At 45.2% G+C, this 19,061-nt stretch overlaps 1 protein-coding gene across 1 annotated transcript in view; it reads left to right on the top strand.

Moving 5' to 3' along the window:
- The window catches only part of oys (lysophospholipid acyltransferase 6), a 61,991-nt gene that overhangs the window by 12,801 nt on the left and 30,129 nt on the right, over positions 1-19,061 (top strand). Inside the window, exons 3-5 of the mRNA XM_055074056.1 lie at positions 6,683-6,760; positions 9,723-9,815; positions 11,021-11,134. Coding sequence (XP_054930031.1) covers positions 6,683-6,760; positions 9,723-9,815; positions 11,021-11,134 — 285 coding nt within the window. The remainder of the gene's footprint in view (positions 1-6,682; positions 6,761-9,722; positions 9,816-11,020; positions 11,135-19,061) is intronic.

Raw genomic sequence — 19,061 nt, 5'->3', positions numbered from 1 at the left:
TAGTAGGTAGCGGACAGTCTATATATATATATATATATATATTCAAGGAAAAGTTCTGTACGTCTGGTGCATAGGTACTTTTGAAGAAACGAAGGGGCACGCTTACGAAAATTGCATGTTTAATGGTTTAACTTATCGGCCGTGGCACGCCAGTGCATTTCGTTGGACACATTGGAAATTACTGTCTCGAAACTGGTGCAGTCCGGGGAATCCGTTCCAAGTGTATACGCCTTGAGAACTCACCGGCAATAATTCATAGATTAAAATAGGGGCCGTAATGTTATAAATTAAATGCTAATTAACGTAATCACGGTGATTATTTAATTAAACATACTGATTTACCGTAGAAGTAATGACCGCCTGATTGAGGGATTTAGATCAGGGATTAGAATTGTGCTATCTGCTACAAACAATCTTTAAAACATTGGTGCAGCTAAATAACACACCCTGAGTTTGTGTATATATATATATATATATATATATATATATATATATATATATATATATATATATATATATATATATATATATATATATATATATATGTGTGTGTGTGTGTGTGTGTGTGTGTGTGTGTGTGTGTGTGTGTGTGTTTACCGGTCGTAGCCGGATCAGTCAGAAGAACGCGCCAGGCAAACCTCTTTGGCAAAGACATGTTCCATATCGTAGGAAAAATAAACATGGGCAGAGACAAAAAAAAAAATGGACGACAGAAAAGGTAGTCTCTGAACAACAACACTTGTTTCTGGCCAGTCTCCCCTCGTGGGCACGTGCCGCTCCTGTCGGGCAACGGACAGCAATAACAAGTTCTAGGGATGTGCGAGACCTATTTTTTTTTTTTTACCAAATCGAATGGTGCCAGAAGCGATTAGAATCGAATATCGAATATTTTTCGAATAGTTTGCGAATAATATACAGCCTTCTCAGCAGCAACGTCAAGCAATTTTCACGGCGTGGTATTGACACAACACTAGCACTTTTCTGTCATTACACTGCACGTTAAAACGCACGTTGTATTTTAAAAGCACATAGGGAGCCTTAGGAATAACTAAACAGATAATAACGTGACTTTAGTTTATTAGCCCTATAATTACCACGCTTTATCCTGCCTCTGATGTACGCCACTACCTACGCCGCGGTCCCGAAGAGCAGAAACCATAACTGGCGGAAAGGGGCATAGCTGTGGTGAATGACGTTTGGTGTTTTCTAGTAGGAACATTTATTTGTGTGAAATATAATATGACCGATGCTGATATGTGATATCATGATATTATCATGATATCATGATATTAGCCCTATCAGTGCTAAGCGATGAAGACTAACCTAAGGCACATCACAAAATTGATTATGAAGAACGACTGAGGAATACGGAAGAAAGCAAATGGGCTGGGAGAGTGTTCAGATATTTGTACAGGAAAAAACATTGGCAGTGGCTTAGCTCGGCTATGCCAGGATATACGTAGCGAAAGCTAAGGCATAGCGTGGTTAGCCTTGGTTAATCTTGATTGCAAGTCCAGGTTAGTCTGGTTGTCTAGCTATGTTGCGGCGTTTAGCCAGTCGTTCGGCGCGCTGTTCGTCTGTTTCCTGGGCGATTCGTTTTCGCTTCATCTCGTTACGATGTCGATTCCAGGCCTCCTCCTGCATATCAGAATTGTCGCCGTTCATACTGCCGCCTCAACTGTGGTGGCGCACGCGAGCTATCCCTTTCAATCCTCCGACACGTTATCAGGCATGCGACGCAGCTGGCGAAGCGCGCGTAGGCGAGCGCAACGACGAGGAACGCGGTGTGACGTCATACCAAACGGCGGCGGCGGCGAAACACCTGTGGCTCAGTGCTACTAGTGGCGCATGCGCAGTAGTGACTACGGAGCGAGATGGAGAGAAATATCCGCGGCGAGGCGGGGGGGGGGGGGGGGCTCGTTGTGACGTCATGTGCCTCCTCGAAGCACTGCCGCGGCGCAATCGCAAGTTCGCGGTCAGTAAAGCTTTCGCTTTAAAAATCGCCGCCCGAGCACTCCGTACATAGGTTAACCAGCGAAGCTGAAAGGAGCGGCCCCGGTGTTTATCACTGGGTTAATCCCGACGGTTCATAAACGAAGGCTTGGTAGGCTGCCGGATCCTCGGTACACAGTTGCTGCTTGCGCTCGGCTGCACGATCCTGCTCTTGTTCCCGGACGAAAGCATCGGCACGGCGTAGACAAGTTCGTTACCGATTCTGCTGTCGACGTTGCTGATTGAAAGTTGTCTGCTCCTCAAGAGTACGTATGACGCGTGGCCTACCCATTTCGCAGCTGCAGGAAAAACTGCTGCGCGCGCGCTCGGCTGCGACAGAGAGAAACGACGTCACTACTGGCGCAGCCAATCGCGCATGCGCATGGGGTCGCGCCGGAGGAGTTTTCGGCGTACAGGCGACAGACGGACGGACGGACGAATCGGCTAGAAACATAAAACTTCGCTGTAAAACTTTGTGCTCTTCCATGCATACGAGGTCATGCGTTATCACATTAAGCTCAGAAACGCAGCCTTGCGGCCCAAATAACATTTGTGTATGCCTTCGCGCACAAACCAGAAATGCGGGTCACGTGCGGCGATGGCAGAGAGAGCGAAAAAAAAAGAAAAGTCGCGGCAGATGATGTTATTGTAACGAGTATGTCGCAATGAAACGCCTTCATATTGAATACGATGGGAGAACACATGTGCTGCAACCATACATGTATATTGTATCCAAGCAATGCCCACTACCTGATGCCATGTCTAAACAAAATTTTTTTGATTCATTGTGGTTTTAGCGGAAAAAGCTCGGCTCTGTGAGCGTCAGCATGCTCTGGTATAGTATCTCCGATGCGCAGGGGATAAGTGCTATTGTGTTCTTGCTTTAATTTCACGTTTGATTATGCACAGTCGACGACATTCGAAAGCCATTCGAAAAAAAAAATATATATATATTCGGGTTTCTCGAATAGCGACTATTCGATTCGAGGACCGAATCGACCAGCGGAGTATTCGATAACACCAACGTTATACCCCGACGACTGCGCGTTGAACCCGCTGTGGTTGCTTAGCGGCTATGGTGTTGGGGAAGCTAAGCACGAGGTCGCGGTATCGAATCTCGGCGTCGGCGGCCGTATTTCGATGGGGGCGAAATGCGAAATAACCCGTGGTACTTAAATTTAGGTGCACGTTAAAGGAACCTCAGTTGCTCCAAACTTCCGGAATCCCCCACTGCGGCGGGCCTCATAATCAGGAGTTGGTTTTGGCACGTAAAACCCCATAATTTAATTTTTTTCTAACTGCGCGTTCAGTCCCGTTATATAAATCCGTTCGTCGGAACGGCGGCCATCTCGCCCGCAGCGCGCGATCGACGGAGAATACTTTCCCGCAGCTGCAGCGGGGGTGCAAAGTTTGAGCAGCTGGAGCTTTGTTACTTTGTTTCACGGGTCATCGAATTCGCGCAGGTGCGCTCGCCCTCGGTGGTCTCTCGGTGGACGGCGCACGTGCCCTTTTGCAGGAGGATCTGTACGTGCGTACCTAGCGTGCGTTGTGTCGCAGATGGTTGGTCGAGCATTTTCTTTTCCCCCCTTTCGGGTATGTCGTCCACGCGGCGGATCGCGTGATCACGTGCAGCTTGCCGATGCGTTTGACGAACCATTTGATAAGTTCTCGATTAATAGAAAAATCCCCGCGTAGAACTACCCTTGGGTTGAGCCTTGTGAAGGTCCCTCAGCATATCAAGTACATACCAAGCACACATACACATACATATACACATGAAACACACGTACACACGTATAAACGGGGTGTTTTTCTTTTAAAAAAATATTTTTTAGGACATAGAGAACTAAAAAAGTCGCTTGTGGCAGATAACGTAATTGTTGTCCTCGAGCTGGATTACTGGAAGCGGCGGACATTACTCGCACGATAAATATAAATGCACAATCGACTAATTAACAACATTGAACTAATACACTTAATTATTTACTTCACAGCACATAATGCAGTTTACTAATTGTAGCCGGTCAGTTTTCAAGACATATCCAATTAGAACGAGTTATATGGATCGCACGAGTTTCGGGAGATGCTTCATGATACTTGCAGTAAATGTGCACTACTGTTCCACTTTTATAACAAACCGCCATTTTATGCAATGAAGCACAAAAATTAATCGAACGCCCATGCATTTTGTCGCGCACTTTGAGAATGAATATTTCGAAAGTAGTGTCATCTTCCACAGGCTATTAAAAATATATGTATGGTTAAAGAGAGAGAGAGAGAGAGAACACGGTATACGTATTACACACTTATATGTGTATCTTTATTGTTTTTCACAGTAGGTATAATTAAATGTCCCTACCTTCTTTTCTTTCTTCCGTGTGATTTTCCTTTGATATCTCTTCATTCCGGCCCTGTTGATATTGCCGTTTGTCTTTCTCACTACTGCCGCTGTCTCGGGAAATGGCACAAATTTCCTTCCCTCTCTCTTCTCCTTCTCGTTTGGCGGCATAGCCAATACATTCGGCCTCCGCACGGCGCCGTTTACGTTCATCCAGATTCTTCGGAAGACCCGTAGCAGAGGACTGAGTGAAAACCACCACAGATCATCCCCTCTTCAACCCGTTACAACGAGTGTCTATCCCATTTGTAGAGCGGTTTGTAACACGTATCGTGACGCGTAGGAACGCGCACCGTAACTAACTTTTTTCTTCGAATTCAGCTATAAGAGGCGCATGCTCAATTTTTAAAAAATTATAATTGTTGCTCTGCGACGTGCCGAACGCTGTTGCTATGCGACGTGCCCAACGCTGTTGTTATGCGACGCTCCTGACGTCCAGAGTAAGCGGTACTTTTATTCAGTATTAAAACGTGTTCACTAACAGGACACGACGTGATCAACCTTGTAGAAACACGCCAAAGCGCCACGATATGATGAGGAACGTGAAGCAAATGTCGGGGACGAACTTCTTTCTTCATTGTCAGCTAGAAGAGGCGCGCTCACTTTTGTTGCGATAACACTCATATGGGCACTACAGGCCCATTTCTGCCGTCGCCGTGAAGTTCTGTATAAAGTCCAAGGGCGATAACACCGTCGCCGCGCGCCGTATGCTGTATGTGCGAGTGAAAGCGTGCGAAGGTGAGCCGGCGAACGCGGTTCAATCGTGCGTGCGCCAGCGAGGAACGTGGACCGGAAGGTGGTGCGTTCTTCCGTAGAGAAAGCGGCTGCTAGGGTCCTCCTCGCTCGCCACTCTGTACAGAGTGGAGACAACCGCGGTGTCTACTATGGCGTTGGGCACGCGAATGGCGGACGCCGTAGGGACGCGTTGCCGGCGCTCGTGTTTCTTGGAAGCGACCGGCGACGTGGCCAAAGTGTGCGCCCGCACGGGTCTGATCTTCAAAGCGATCTGCGATGTTTGCAGAGTGCGCGTAGTGCCGGTAGCGTCGTATGCTCTGCCCTTTCGACGCTTCGTTCGCGTTGAAGCGAGAGAGGCACGAAGGTGAATTCGCCTTGCTGCTGCTGTGATTCCTCACTCCAGCATTTTGACGGCGAGCTTCCGCGCTCATCGAGCGAGATGTGTTCATGTTTACCTGTGCGCGCGTGACACGGTGCTTGTTAATTTAGTTAAAACGCGTTGGCGGGCTAGTTGGTTTGAATCCATGATAGAATGTGTAAGCGCGACTGAACAAGGTCGTGGAAAGAAGCGGACTCGCAAAGACAGCGCTGTCTCTGTGTGTCTGTTTCTTTCTACGTCCTGGTTCAGTCACGCTTACATATTCTATCATTGTTTACACGGCCGCTCATACTACTATCCTTACTTCGCGCAGCTATCCACTAATTTGCTATCGCAATCGGTGCTTCGCCTTTCGGGAGAAGCTGCGACTTCTTTTTATTTTATTTCTAGTGGAAACTATAGGGACATCTATATTGTCCCAAGCTGGCCATAAACGACCATAAGTTAACTGACAAACCGCAAAGTGGGGGAGAAGAGCCAAAGAAAGCAGTCGATTTAATAGTCAAGACGTTATAATCTTTTTTGTTTTCTTAGAGGTGGCGGGGGTATGCTGCCTGTTCTTATTATCTTTTGTGATGAAAAATAAACTTTATGGTGGTTTCCTGACATCAATGAACCTACCCATGTCTATGGTGGCATATATATATATATATATATATATATATATATATATATAAAGAACTTCTTGCTGCGAAAGTTGGTATCGATTCCATATACCTATCTTTAGGGCGCCAGAAGACAGAACGCAGATATATATATATATATATATATATATATATATATATATATATATATATATATATATATATATATATATATATATATATATATAACACGCACGAATGCTTAGTAACGCGAGGTACAATCATTTCAATACATGCTTAAATTTGTTCAGAAATTTACGTTTTTTTGTAATTGTCTTTATATATTGCAAAGTGTTTGTGCGAGAGCGAGCCTTGTTTCAACGCCTGTCGTGAACACTTCCTCCTATGCACTGCATGCTTTACATAATTGCGCACACGAAGTGCGATGTATGTATGTATGTATGTAGCGCTCTTTCCTTTTTTCCCTTCTTTTCTTTTTGGCAGCGCTAGTATACTTCACGCGGCAGCGTGCGCAAGAGGCATCTCTCGAATACGCGCGTCTTATACACTGCGTGTCTTTTGCTATTTTTTCAGCCAAATTCTTCACCTTGTTGCGCAAGCCACCCTTGTTTACATGATCATCAATTATGCGAGTCCCGAAAGTATGCACAAGTAAGTACAACAATACTCTCGTTCTTTATTAGGGGACGGGCATGTCTTACGCGTGACGAGCAAACAGTGACGTTGCATTGTGTCTCTAAAATCCTACAGCCGCAGTAGTTGGCTTTTCCGCCGCGTTTTAGCGATGTGTCTTGTGTAGATGTAGTTATATATACACACGATGTATCGTTTAACGGATTCGCAGGGCCGTTCGCACGTATAACGGTTCGTCATCGATTGCATTCTCGGAGAGGGGCACAGCGTGACGTCATGAAAGCTCGGCGGCGCTGTAGTCATGATTGGTTTGGTGTATGCAAACGAAACCGTGTTCTCTCGTTAAGTGCGCGCATGCGTTTATTGCCATAATTTGGATAATTACGACTAGCTCTACAGTGGCGTGAATATTATCGAAATAATAATAATAATAATAATAATAATAATAATAATAATAATAATAATAATAATAATAATAATAATAATAATACATAGCTCGATCACATGTTCAGGCGCTTTCCTATAGCGATTATTGTTTGAAGCAGCGTTTAGCGAAGGATCAAAGAAAAAAAAATGTTCTCGTCAGTCTGATTTCTCTTTCGCTCTCTTTTTTCCACAACCGTGACGAGTCGTTTTTTAAGCACTACGCGTTGTAGAACGCCACGTGTTTCCGAATATTGTTTTCATAAAGATGTACGTATATGAAGTACACTGCGAGATATCGTGATTTCGCCCGGAGGCCGAATCGTTGACTGTTGTAGCGAGGCATTTCGCGTATCGCGCATTCGGCGGACGTTAAAGAACGCTAGGCGGTCAAAATTAATCCGAAGTCAGCCATCAGGGCGTGCCTCATAGCCAGATCGTGGTTTTAGCACGCAAAACCCCAGAATCTGGCAAGGTATTAGAATAGTACACGATCGAAAACTGACTTCCTTTTCCCTCTTTTTGCCTCATGTTCTCTCAGTGCCACCTCTTGGCACCTTCGACGTTGAGCTGTGGCGTTGACTGCACGGGCAGCTTAGAGTTACTGTGTACGGCTCCCATATACAGTAAATCTAGGGCAGCTATCGTTCCGACACTTCAGCTGACCTCTGTGGCGTTTGCGCTAGGGTTCAGTGTTCAAGGAAGCTGTAGACAGGCTTTGGGTGGCGAGGAAACGGGGTCGAGAAACTGTGATGGGAGGTGTAGGTCTCGCGGCACGGCGTGAGCGTTTTTTTTTTTTTTTTTTCTATTCCCTTCCTTTCGCTACCCGAAGCCGGAACATGACTCCGACGCCACGAACGCGGTGGAATGTGTCCGTTTAATTGCCATCGCAATGTAAACGTTAATTTAGGCCGCAGGCAGAAACCGGAGGCGCATGTGCGCTGACTGCCCGCTTTCTTCTTCGCTGATTGGTGCTCTGAAAACCTCCTTCCGGGTATTGATCTCGCCATTCTGACAAGGCTTGTGCATATGGAGCCTTCTGGGATCATGTTGGCTGCGCCGTACGTGGCCTCGTCTGCACACGTCATTAAACAGAGATAGCAATTTCTTTTGCCGGCATAGCTTGCGCTGGGGGACACTGACTACCGAACAGTAGTGACGTCACGCTCGATCCGCAGTTTGCCCACAGCAGGTAATGGGACAAGGCACAGTAAATGTCGAACCCAACCTATTGCATAGTTGCAGACGGCTCTGTGCTGGGTCATTTTATTGGGAGTAAAATCGACCTTCGTTAATTAGATCTTGGTTAATTCGACTGTTCGCTTAATCCGTATGTGCCGGAAGGTGCCGGCGACCAATAGACGAAGAGATCGTTTAATTCGAGCGCGAAAGCACACCGATTTGCTTAATACGACTACCACCGGTGCCTCCTCGAATACGCAGCGGTTACTAAAAGTTCGGAAGCACAAGAAATTTAGCTGACGGCGCTACTTGTTATCTAGGCGACGATGGTGACGGCAGTAACCTGGTATTGGTCATTAGAACTCGCGCTGTGCCCTGGGCAACGTCTCTTTTCAGGATTTGGTTTGCGCCGACAGCAGTGTTGATCTCTGTGGGCCACTGACCGACGATGACGTGCATAGCTATTGTAATACAGAGTTGAAGCTAGTCTGCTGATAGTGACAAACTACTTCAAGCAATAAATAGGTTTCAATTCGTAAATTTTGTCGCCGTTTGCTCATTCGACCCTTCGGATAATTCGACCAAATATTGCGGTTCCCAGACGATCGAATTAACGGGAATCGAGTGTGCTATACATGACCTCATTAGATAACCAGGATATAAGCCGCACAGCTTTACGAATCGTAGAGTTACTGTATATGCATTATGTGAATTTTTTGTAAGCAATTCCTGGCGTGATCTTATATGTGGCCGTGCTCATAATTACCGTGGGTGCCGCGCTCACGCACTGCCATCCATATATCATCGTAGTACAACCTAAAATTAAGCTCGCAGGTAGCACTTCGCAAAATATGGTTACAAATAACGCTTGTGAATGTGACAGCCACTGAAATTTACAAAAAAGATTGTAGTTAAGAAAAGCATACTTTCTTCTTTCTTCTTTTATGAGCTGTAAGGCAGAGTGCTTTATTTCTTGACTAATTTTGGGAAAAAGCAATAGAAAGAATCAATCGAGTAAACAATAGCAAATCTTGGTTATCAATTCAATCGATCGTTTACTTTCCCTTTGGGGACAGGAAAGAAGCACCCACATAGAAGTTGCAGCTGTTATCGGAAAGTGATCGCCGAACACCTAACTTTCAGCGTAACTATTGCTCGGATATCCGATTAGCGTATACTTACCCAAATAAGCCGCACGAGACGAGCGAGAAACATTCTTTCTTTTTTTTTGTCCCTTTCTGTTGTTTTCAGAGAGACTTCTTTGCGTTCGAGTTGTATTTTCGTGTGGGCTGCTTCGTTTCGTTGCCTTCGCCATAACTTTCTCCATTCTAGCTCGTCCCCATCCCCTTCCGCGCACTTTGACCTCGTTTTCCAGGATTGTGCTGGCGGTCGGCATGGGCTACTTGTCGGCTATCCACATAATGCGGCAGATCTACGACTACGGGGGCTACCACCTGGACGTGACCGGGTAACCATGCACGCTATTTGCCTTCCGCTTTAGACCTTTTATATACCACGTGTTCCGCGTAACTTGTGCCAAAATGTAAAAACAATTAACAAATACAAGTGCCACGTAGCTGTATGGAACCAAGGTAACGATGTTAGCCGTCGCTCGGAGTAAGTCAGCCTGATTGCTTGTGTTTCGCCTAGCTACAGGATTAATAAATACATTATTATTACTAAATCAGCTGCTCAAATATTATATTCAGACCAAAAGTGTCGGAGAAAACTGTAGATCATCATGAAAATTTTCCGATCCAGCTGTCTGTTGCGCTATGCGTGCTACATGAAGGTTCTTTTCCCAAACCTGAAAGAAAGCGCGCGAAACATGAAAAAGTTCCGCGCTACGACTTTTTGCACCTCGGTTCAGTCCAGTCACGTGGAACTTGCGTATCTTAAAATTTCGGCACAAGTTACGTTGGACACGTTACATCTACTACCCGTAATCGCGGCCCTTGCTATACCGCGTCGGTGTTATAATGAATGAATGAATGAATGAATGAATGAATGAATGAATGAATGAATGAATTTTTGCAGCGCCATAAGGCGCGCAGTAATACATCCCAGACTTCGATGGGCGAGTGTTTTATTTGTTCTTCCTGTTATTGAGCGCGCGTCTTGCTTACTCTGGCGTGTCACGGACGCTGCAGACGAAGACGGATGTATACGTTTTCCTTAACCGTTCATCTTTTTCTTTATCTTTTGAGTATTATTGTTAACGTAACGAGAACGAGAACATAGAAGTTGCTTGGCAACAAAGTTGAGCGATAAAAAAAAAATGAGAGTAAAGAAGACGCAAGGGCGAAAAAAATGAAAAGCGACATCGACGGTAAGTTATTTGGCGTACGGGTACGTTATGTATTTCCGACCACCAGCGCGGTTGCCACTGTCACAGTCATATCTGCTTCAGCTATGTGTTCGGTGTATGCGTTAAAGGTGATACTTGCACGTATATGAGCGCATTTAGCAAACACATAAAGGCTCGACAGACGTTGTACTAGTTGTGCCTCGTTAGAATTCGTTAGTATAGTGAAGTGAGCTAACGCGGCACCGAGAGAGAGAGAGAGTGTGTGTGTGTGTGTGTGTGTTTGTGTGTGTGTGATTTCATTAAAAGCGCAGCATTATTGACTTCATTTGTATTTGTATTTTTGGCATGCAATTTCCCTCCCACAGTCCGCTTATGGTGGCCACGCAGAAGGTGACCAGCATAGCTTTCAACCTGCACGACGGTCTTACAGAGAAGAAGGACATCATCCTGCATCCCGAGCAGAGAAGGCAGATGATAAGGTGAGGGTGGCATATACGTATGCAGGGCAACCCATATCAATTTGCACATCTGCCAACTCTCCCGAATTTTTTATAAAGTTTTCCAATTTTGGATCATTCTACGATCTCGCGAATGTTGAGTCAAGATTTACGAAACATGGTTTGCTTTCTGGCAAAAAAAAAAAAAAAAAAACTTTAAAAGCATTGGAAGACGGCTTGGCGCAAGGCGGTAAGGTAATACGTGCAAGAAAGCAATTGCATTGGAACCTGTGCCGTCCGCCCCCTCTTGACAGCGCAAGGTGCCAAATGATATGCACCAGAGGGCTACGTGCTTCGAGCAAGCTTATTCTTACCAAGTTCCTGAAGCAGGCCAAATCGGCTGCATTGCGCTCGTTGATAAAGTCATCGCGTGATCTAAAAACATTGCGTAGATTGTCGGTCACTGCTGTTACAAATTTGCTTCGGCTGCTTGTACGCTGCATCAATAGGTATATAGTAGTTAATAAAGTGCGTATGTGCTCTATAAAAGGTGTGTGCTCAGGGGAAAAAAAGAAAGAAAGACTCGTGGCATCCCCCTCCCCTCTTTCCTTTGTGTTCATAGGATTTTTGGGGAATTTTAATGTTCGCAGGTTGACAGACATGCGTTTATGTACAGGCCTAAAAACTAGGGAAAGCATATCGATGCTTCCCGCGGTGTTTGAGCTAAATCGGTGTCGTTGAGCGGTCGCCTCAAGCCAAGTGCTATCGACCCTTAATCTCATGTTGAATGCACGAGATTGACGTGGAGAGAGTCGAGCGGTGACGCACGAACACCTGAGACTTCGATCGAGCACTCCATGAATTTATTCGTATATTTTGCTAACAGCGAAGTAACAGAGTCTACGCACGATAACGTTCCGTGTAGAGTCGATCACTCTTTTTTTTTTTTTGTTCTTCACATCTTAGACAAGTAGGAACCAAGTTTAACTAACGCTGTTTTAACCATTGAATGTACGCAGCAGTTTAGCTCTGAGATGCGCTTGAGCGCGTGCCACGCAAAATGTTATGACGGCGCACTTTTTTTTTGACAACGTGGTCGTTGTCAGGTGTAGCTGCGGTTCAGAGGTCTATAGCACAAGGTCGCGGGTTCGCGTCGCTGCCGCGGCTGCTGCGTTCTAATGGAGCAGCAATGCGAAAGTGACCGCAAAATTATATATCTAAATTGTGGCTACAGGTAACGTCATGCAATGGGCCAGATCTAATCCATAGGCGTTCACTACGGCGTTTAACTTAGCCAAGGTGTTACGGTCGGCCGTTCGATCGTTGAAACCGGCCAACCACTCCGGATCTCTGCGTATGTTGCAAAAGACTGCGCAAAAAGAAAGAAATGTCGATTGCGCGAACTCGAACGATGAAAGGAAAGAGCAGACAGCATGCTGTAACAGTACCGCCAGGTTATTTCATCATGTTTTTAAACCAGTTGTGTTAAGGAAAAAGAAAGTATATTGCTATGGTTAACGACACTACGAATCCGGGTTTCGCCTTTCGTGCATGCTGGTTCGCATTGCAAGTGCTGCTGCTGCTGCTACACTGTTGAATACAAGCTTGCGGGATCTTTTTCCTGCTGCCACGACCGCGTAGCGATGAGTACAGATTGCAGATGCGCTCGCACGCTTAGGTTATTACGTGTGCGTAAAAAAAAGAAAATGAAAAAGAAAGATGCAGATGTTCGAAAGTAATTGGAATTCCTCCACAACGGCGCCTCTCGTTTCTTTGGGACCTTAATATCCGTCGTCACTTAGCCTGTGCCAGATGTCCAATTCACCCTGTCTGCCAGTTATGGCCAAGTAGGGGAGCTACTCTTTGTATCTGTCCTTTGACATTGATACTGTGGGCGACGCTATTTAAACTTTAGCAAGGGTATTGCTGAGCATGTCCCGTCGTGAAGACAAATTTAGCCATCATGTCCGGTATTACAAACCTCGCAAAGTCTCGCCAAACTGACTTGGTTACATCATCACGATCATCATCATTATTATTTTATTTATTTGGCGGCAACAGTGTTGCGACCAAATGAGGTGAAGAATGTGCGCTCCAATACGTCGCTGCGAGCATACACTCCAAATGCCGGCGAACATTTATTGAGAGAACCGCTGGAGCTATTGCAATAAAAATTTAACGAGTTGTAGGGCAATTCAAAGGTGATGTGTAGAATAGCGGAACTTTAGATGGTAGCTATATGTTCCTATAGTTATGCATCAACTATAGGTGATACGTAATTCAGAACATGAAAACGGTAAACTCAGAAATAATCAGAACAGCGCCGAATCTTGTATCTTCTCGTTCTTTCGGTACTGAGTTTGGCGGCGTTTGTTAGAAAAGGTGATGAGTGGGCAAAATTAAAAAAAAATTATGGGGTAATAATTAGGTGCGCTGTGTAATTATATGGGGTCTTCAGGAGGGCGTCGTTTCAGAGCTGTCGGGCGACCACGATTTAACTTGGCAGGAATATAATGTGTTTTAGGAGGAACACGGTGGAGAAATCTTAAGGTGTTTGAAAGCGCCGCAGGTAATTAGTGCTTAGGACTAACTGCTGATCTTCTTCTCTTGCTGAATGACTACTAGATTGCGGGACTACTAGTTTGCTAAGAATATATACACTAGGCACCGATATGCGTAGGAATAAGTTGTGCGTTGAGAGACATATGCTAGAGAAACATAAACAATATATTTAGGTACGTTAATGGTGCTGTAGAAACTTTTTGATGTGCTGCCGGAGCTTTCAAAAGGCTCGTTCGAGCTGCGAACGAAACTTTAGAATAGTTGCTCTAAGTAAACGGCTCGACCTTTCTGCTTGAAACTTCGACATCTATACGACAAGCACTCTCCGCTTAAGGATTGTTTCATGAAATTACTTTTTGTAAGTTCAGTATCTTTTTATAAGTTCAGTAGCGTTAGTCCGAGAGCGTTGACTCTAAGTGGCCTGGCGTTCAACGATGGCGACACAGCAGCAGTGACTCAGCTTGACGCTCGAAGGCGGTGAGTATATTATTCTAGTACACTATAGCGGTGAGGAAAAGTACACGATGGCTGCGAAAAAAAAAAAAAAAAAGGTTTCGCGGGAACCGCGTTTCTCGAACTTTGCATCGCTGGAATTCGGGTTATGATTTTGCAGCGTTGCACAAGTCTGCAAGGCCTTCCTTTGATGCATGAAAAAAAAAAAAAAAAACAGATGATAATAGTTTTGCACATAATTACCGAAAAGACGAGCACGACATAGTATACAGAAAAAACAACAACAACATAGGCGACAGGACGAGTGCTCGGGCACTCTTCCTGTCGTCTATGCGGTTTTCTAACTACTTCGGGCTCGACTTTCCGTACTCATGAATATGCACTAAATCGCCAAACAAGTTAGTTTTCTCCGCGTGCATGAACTCAATACTCCGCAAGACAAACACGTGCATATAGCTAGTGCGTCCAGCCTGGTGGCTGCTTCTGCGGCGCATACACACACTCATTCGCACGAAAAAGAAAAAAAAAAGAAAGTAATAAAGTAATATTGCTAGCTTAGCGAGCCGTGGACTTCCAACATGGTTGTCACACGGCAGTGTCAAATTCTGTTAGATACAGTAAAGCCCAGGGCCCCGTTATGCGCAGGTTCTTCCCGGCTTTATAAAAGTGAGGAGTGGTATCGACGGACGCGTCATTTCGCTCTCTTTTTTAAAGCATGCTTTGCTGGATGGCCAAAAGAAAGCGCGAATTCTCCTGTCTCTAAAGCACTGTTCTAAGGTGTCGACATTCAGACACTGACCACAGTTGATCGACGACGCCACGAAACATATTTTCCCGTTTACCGACTAGAACAATCTAGGTGCTAAGATGCATCTCGATAGACATCTGCAGCCATCGAAACGTGTGACGCGTGTTGGACAAGTCCCGACGAGACTTGCCGGAAGTGCTAGCGCGAGATGGCGATTAGCCTGCCGCTAGACACGAGAGTAGCCAGTAATACGGCTACCACAATAGACTGGAGGAGGAAGAAGTAGACCCGCTTTGGATGCACAATGAAAGGAATGCGATGGCGGCAGTTACGTATTCTGTTGCGCAGAGGAAAATAGCGATCACGGCTATGGTGACCACCAATGGGAGTTGGTGCAGAAGCGTTTCTCACTTGTGCCTAATTTTGGATGTTGTATAATTTGTCTTGCCTTTTTTTTTTTTTAAATTAAGGTCCCCTTTAGACCCATGCGCGGTGCAACGTTAGGCGGCGCTGTAAGCGTGCGGTATATGCCCAGAGTTACTGTGTCCCACTGTATTCGTGACCGAGCGGCTACCGCTGTGTTTGTTGCGTGACAAGTGGAGACTGACGATTTTGTTCGCTGTTTTATGGGAATTCACAAAGGAAACGAGCACGTTTTTCTATAAGTGTTCCCGCCATGGAACTTTGTGATACGAACTTAAATATGAACTTATGAGGTGTTACGTGCCGCAAGCATGATCTGGTTACGAGGCACGCCGTAGTAGGGGTTTCCGGAATAAATTGGACCACCTGGGGTTCTTTTAATTAATTTTTAAAATTTAATTCTGGGGTTTTACGTGCCAAAACCACGATTTGATTATGAGGCACGCTGTAGTGGGGGCTCTGTAAATTTGGACCGCCTGGGGTTCTTTAACGTGTACCTAAATCTAAGTATACGGGCGTTTTCGCATTTCGCCCCTATCGAAATGCGGCCGCCGTGGCCGGGATTCGATGCCGCGACATTGTGATTAGCAGCCCAACACCATATTCACTAAGCAACAACGGCGGGTGATACGAACTTGAAACATGCTATTGTCAATCAATCAATCAATCAATCAATCAATCAATCAATCAATCAATCAATCAATCAATCAATCAATCAATCAATCAATCAATCAATCAATCAATCAATCAATCAATCAATCAACGTTCCCAGGGTCAGCCCTAAGGCCTGGGTGCTGGCGCATGCATAGAGTAAAAAGGAATCAACTACAAGATAATGTAAGTAAAAAAAAAGAGGGAAACAATAAACAAAAAATAACAACAACTGGGCGTTATTGGAGAAAACATGCAAAAACAAAAAAAGTAAGTTCAATAAAAAAAAAAGGAGGGGAAAGGACTTGAACAGTGTGTGAAAATTACTGTGAAGCAACAATGCCAAGTTGAAAAAGAAATGAAAGAGCAATGTCAAGATCAACAAAACAATTGTTATAAGGAAACTGTATTCCTTGGACAGTTGAGTGTTGAATGTGGCGATCGGGAACGTACAAAGTTCTATGGTCCCTGGGGACATCTGACACGTAATTCTAAATAAAATACAACTGAGGAGCTCGGGGCAAATGAGGATACCATGAGGGAGTTTGAACAGGAACAGTAGGTTAGCACGATTACGTCGGCAGCGAAGTGATGACAGGGACGTTAATCCAACAGTTTCTCGAACAAGACCCAGCGCCATTATTAGGGAAGCGGCTATATATGCTTAGAAACCTTTTTTTGGACCCGTTGTACGATGTTGCCGTTGAATTCAGAAGTGCCGTTCCAGACCGCCGGTGCGTATTTAAGATGAGGAAGACATATTGCTCCGCACAACTTGAAGAAATGTGTAGGAGAACTGAATTCTCTCGATAGTCTGCAAACAAAACCGAAAGAACGCAGACCCCGCATTCCAACACGCTTAGTTTGAGCAGAAAAGTGTAAAGTTGCATTGAAGAGTACGCCAGGATCACGGATCTCAAAGGCCTTACTTAACAAAATGGAATTAGCAAAATAAGAAAACGGAATACTTGTTTTGGCGAGTGAAAGCCATAACTTTTGTTTGAGCAGCATTCAAGGTGAGGTCATTATTTTGAACCATTCAGAAAAAATAAAAAGAACAAGAAAGACCGGTCGGACTTCATGATTGCCACAGTCGTCAACAGTGTGGATTTCCTTAAAAATCTTGATGTCGTCGGCATATTGAAGGGAAGAGGAATGCCGAATAGCGGAAGAAACGTCGCAAACAAAAAGAATTATGAGAAGGAGTGGTCTCAATACTGACCCTGGAGGGACGCCGCTAATTGCCTTGTACAAAAATGACGTTTAGTAATTTAGCATTACCATAACATGACATCAAGAACATAGTCGTGCAAGAGATGGACGACAGGAGAGTAGGCACCAAAGTGCGCAAGCTTAACCAGCAGTGAGTGGCTGACGACTTCAAAAGCTTTGCCGAGGTCGCTAATAATAATAATAATAATAATAATAATAATAATAATAATAATAATAATAATAATAATAATAATAATAATTTTTATCAGCCGATTCATGAACGTCTGGGTTAAGCTATAGGGCGCGCCGCGGCTGTTAGTTGTGTGAGGGATAAACGCACTTGTATTGCAGGCTCGACGGACCGCCGTGTTCCTGAAATGTTTACGGCCCCGCCGCGCATGCTTGTGGCGTCTCTCTATCGCTCTTTCCTTGTGCCGTAAATAGCGCGCGTTCATAATGTGCTGTTTTCGTTTGGCCTGCAGTTCACGTGCTCTGGCGCCGCCGTTGGCTTGTACACTGACAGCGGATCTATAGCAGTGCGTTGAACGGGCTCTCGTTTTTTTTTTGTTTTAGCCGTTGTGGCTGCGAACGGAATTCGAGGCGACCGCGAACCGACCGAAGAGTGCTGCTTACGACTGACGCGCCACATGTAGGCGGCGAAACGAAACTCGTCGGCCGCTATAAAGACGGCTCGAAATGGCTAATTGGCTGATAACGAAAAGGGGGAGAGGGAAGGTGCTTAATGGGAACACCGTTTATTTGGCTTTGCTAACCGTCAGTGTTTCGTTTTGTTGTTGGGCTCGAAAAAGCGTCGTAATTTATAGATGATCATGTTCTCCACAGATGGTATCACAGCGAGCGTGCAGACAACCCACCGCGCTAGCTTTGCCCTGATAAGCACATGGTCGCGTGTTCGATCCCGGCCGCGGCGGCAGCATTTCTATGGAGGCGAAATGCAAAAAAAAAAAAGCGCTCGTGTATTTATATTGCGGTGCACGTTAAACAGCTTCCGTTGGTCAAAATTAGTTTTCAGTCCCGCTTCATAAGTCATATTGTGGCCTTGGAACGTGACCCCCCCCCCCCCCCCCCTTCAAAATTTTAATTATAGGATGACTGAAGTTTGCTCGTATGTTCTAAGCAATTCTACATACCCCTTGAAGCGCTGCTCGTTCACTTGTAAACGCCATGTAAGATAGCCCTTGAAAAAAAAAAGTGGGATTTTACATGTCAGAACAGCAACATGATTATGAGGCACGTCGTAGTAGGGGACTCGGGATTACTTCGGACGCCCGGGGTTCCTTAACGCGCACCCAATACAGGGTACACGGTGGTTTCTGCATTTCACCCCCATGGAAACGCTGTCGCCGTGGAGAGCAACAGAATACTGGTGAAAACAGTGATATTTAAAACGTGTCGCATACATATTTGAAACACTTCTGACTGGACCTGCGCTGAAAGTTTGAGTAATAAATATTATGCGTAAGGTGGGGGTTTTCGCAAAGCGAACTGGCAGGTAGGCGACTCAATGTTTGCTTTCAGTGTCACTGTGTCGTGTAGCGGACTAACTTCTTTCATTGTTTGTCACAGTGTCTTACGCCGGGAATATTTCTCAGTGGGCCGTGTAGGTGCTTCCCCAATCCGCTCGACACGAAAGAGTCGACTATCTCATATTTGAGGTTCTTGCGGAGACTTCTCGCATGGAGTCTGCATACTGTGACTTGACCAAACTCACTAAAGAATTGAAAAAAAAAAATGTCAGTCTGTTCTGCAACTGTATGCGCTTTTCGTGAGGTGCTGCAAGAAATGCGACGAAGCTATATCTTCAATCTACAGCGATAATTGGCGCCTGAAGCAGATATTCCCGGCCACGTGGTTCCAGCGATCAGCTGGCTGCGAAGATTGGGCGTTTCTTATCGCCAC

Source organism: Dermacentor andersoni, chromosome 4, assembly GCF_023375885.2.
Source record: "Dermacentor andersoni chromosome 4, qqDerAnde1_hic_scaffold, whole genome shotgun sequence".
NCBI classification, from domain to species: Eukaryota; Metazoa; Arthropoda; class Arachnida; order Ixodida; family Ixodidae; genus Dermacentor; species Dermacentor andersoni.
Note: the sequence above shows the minus strand (reverse complement) of the source record. Positions and strands in the feature narration are given on the sequence as shown.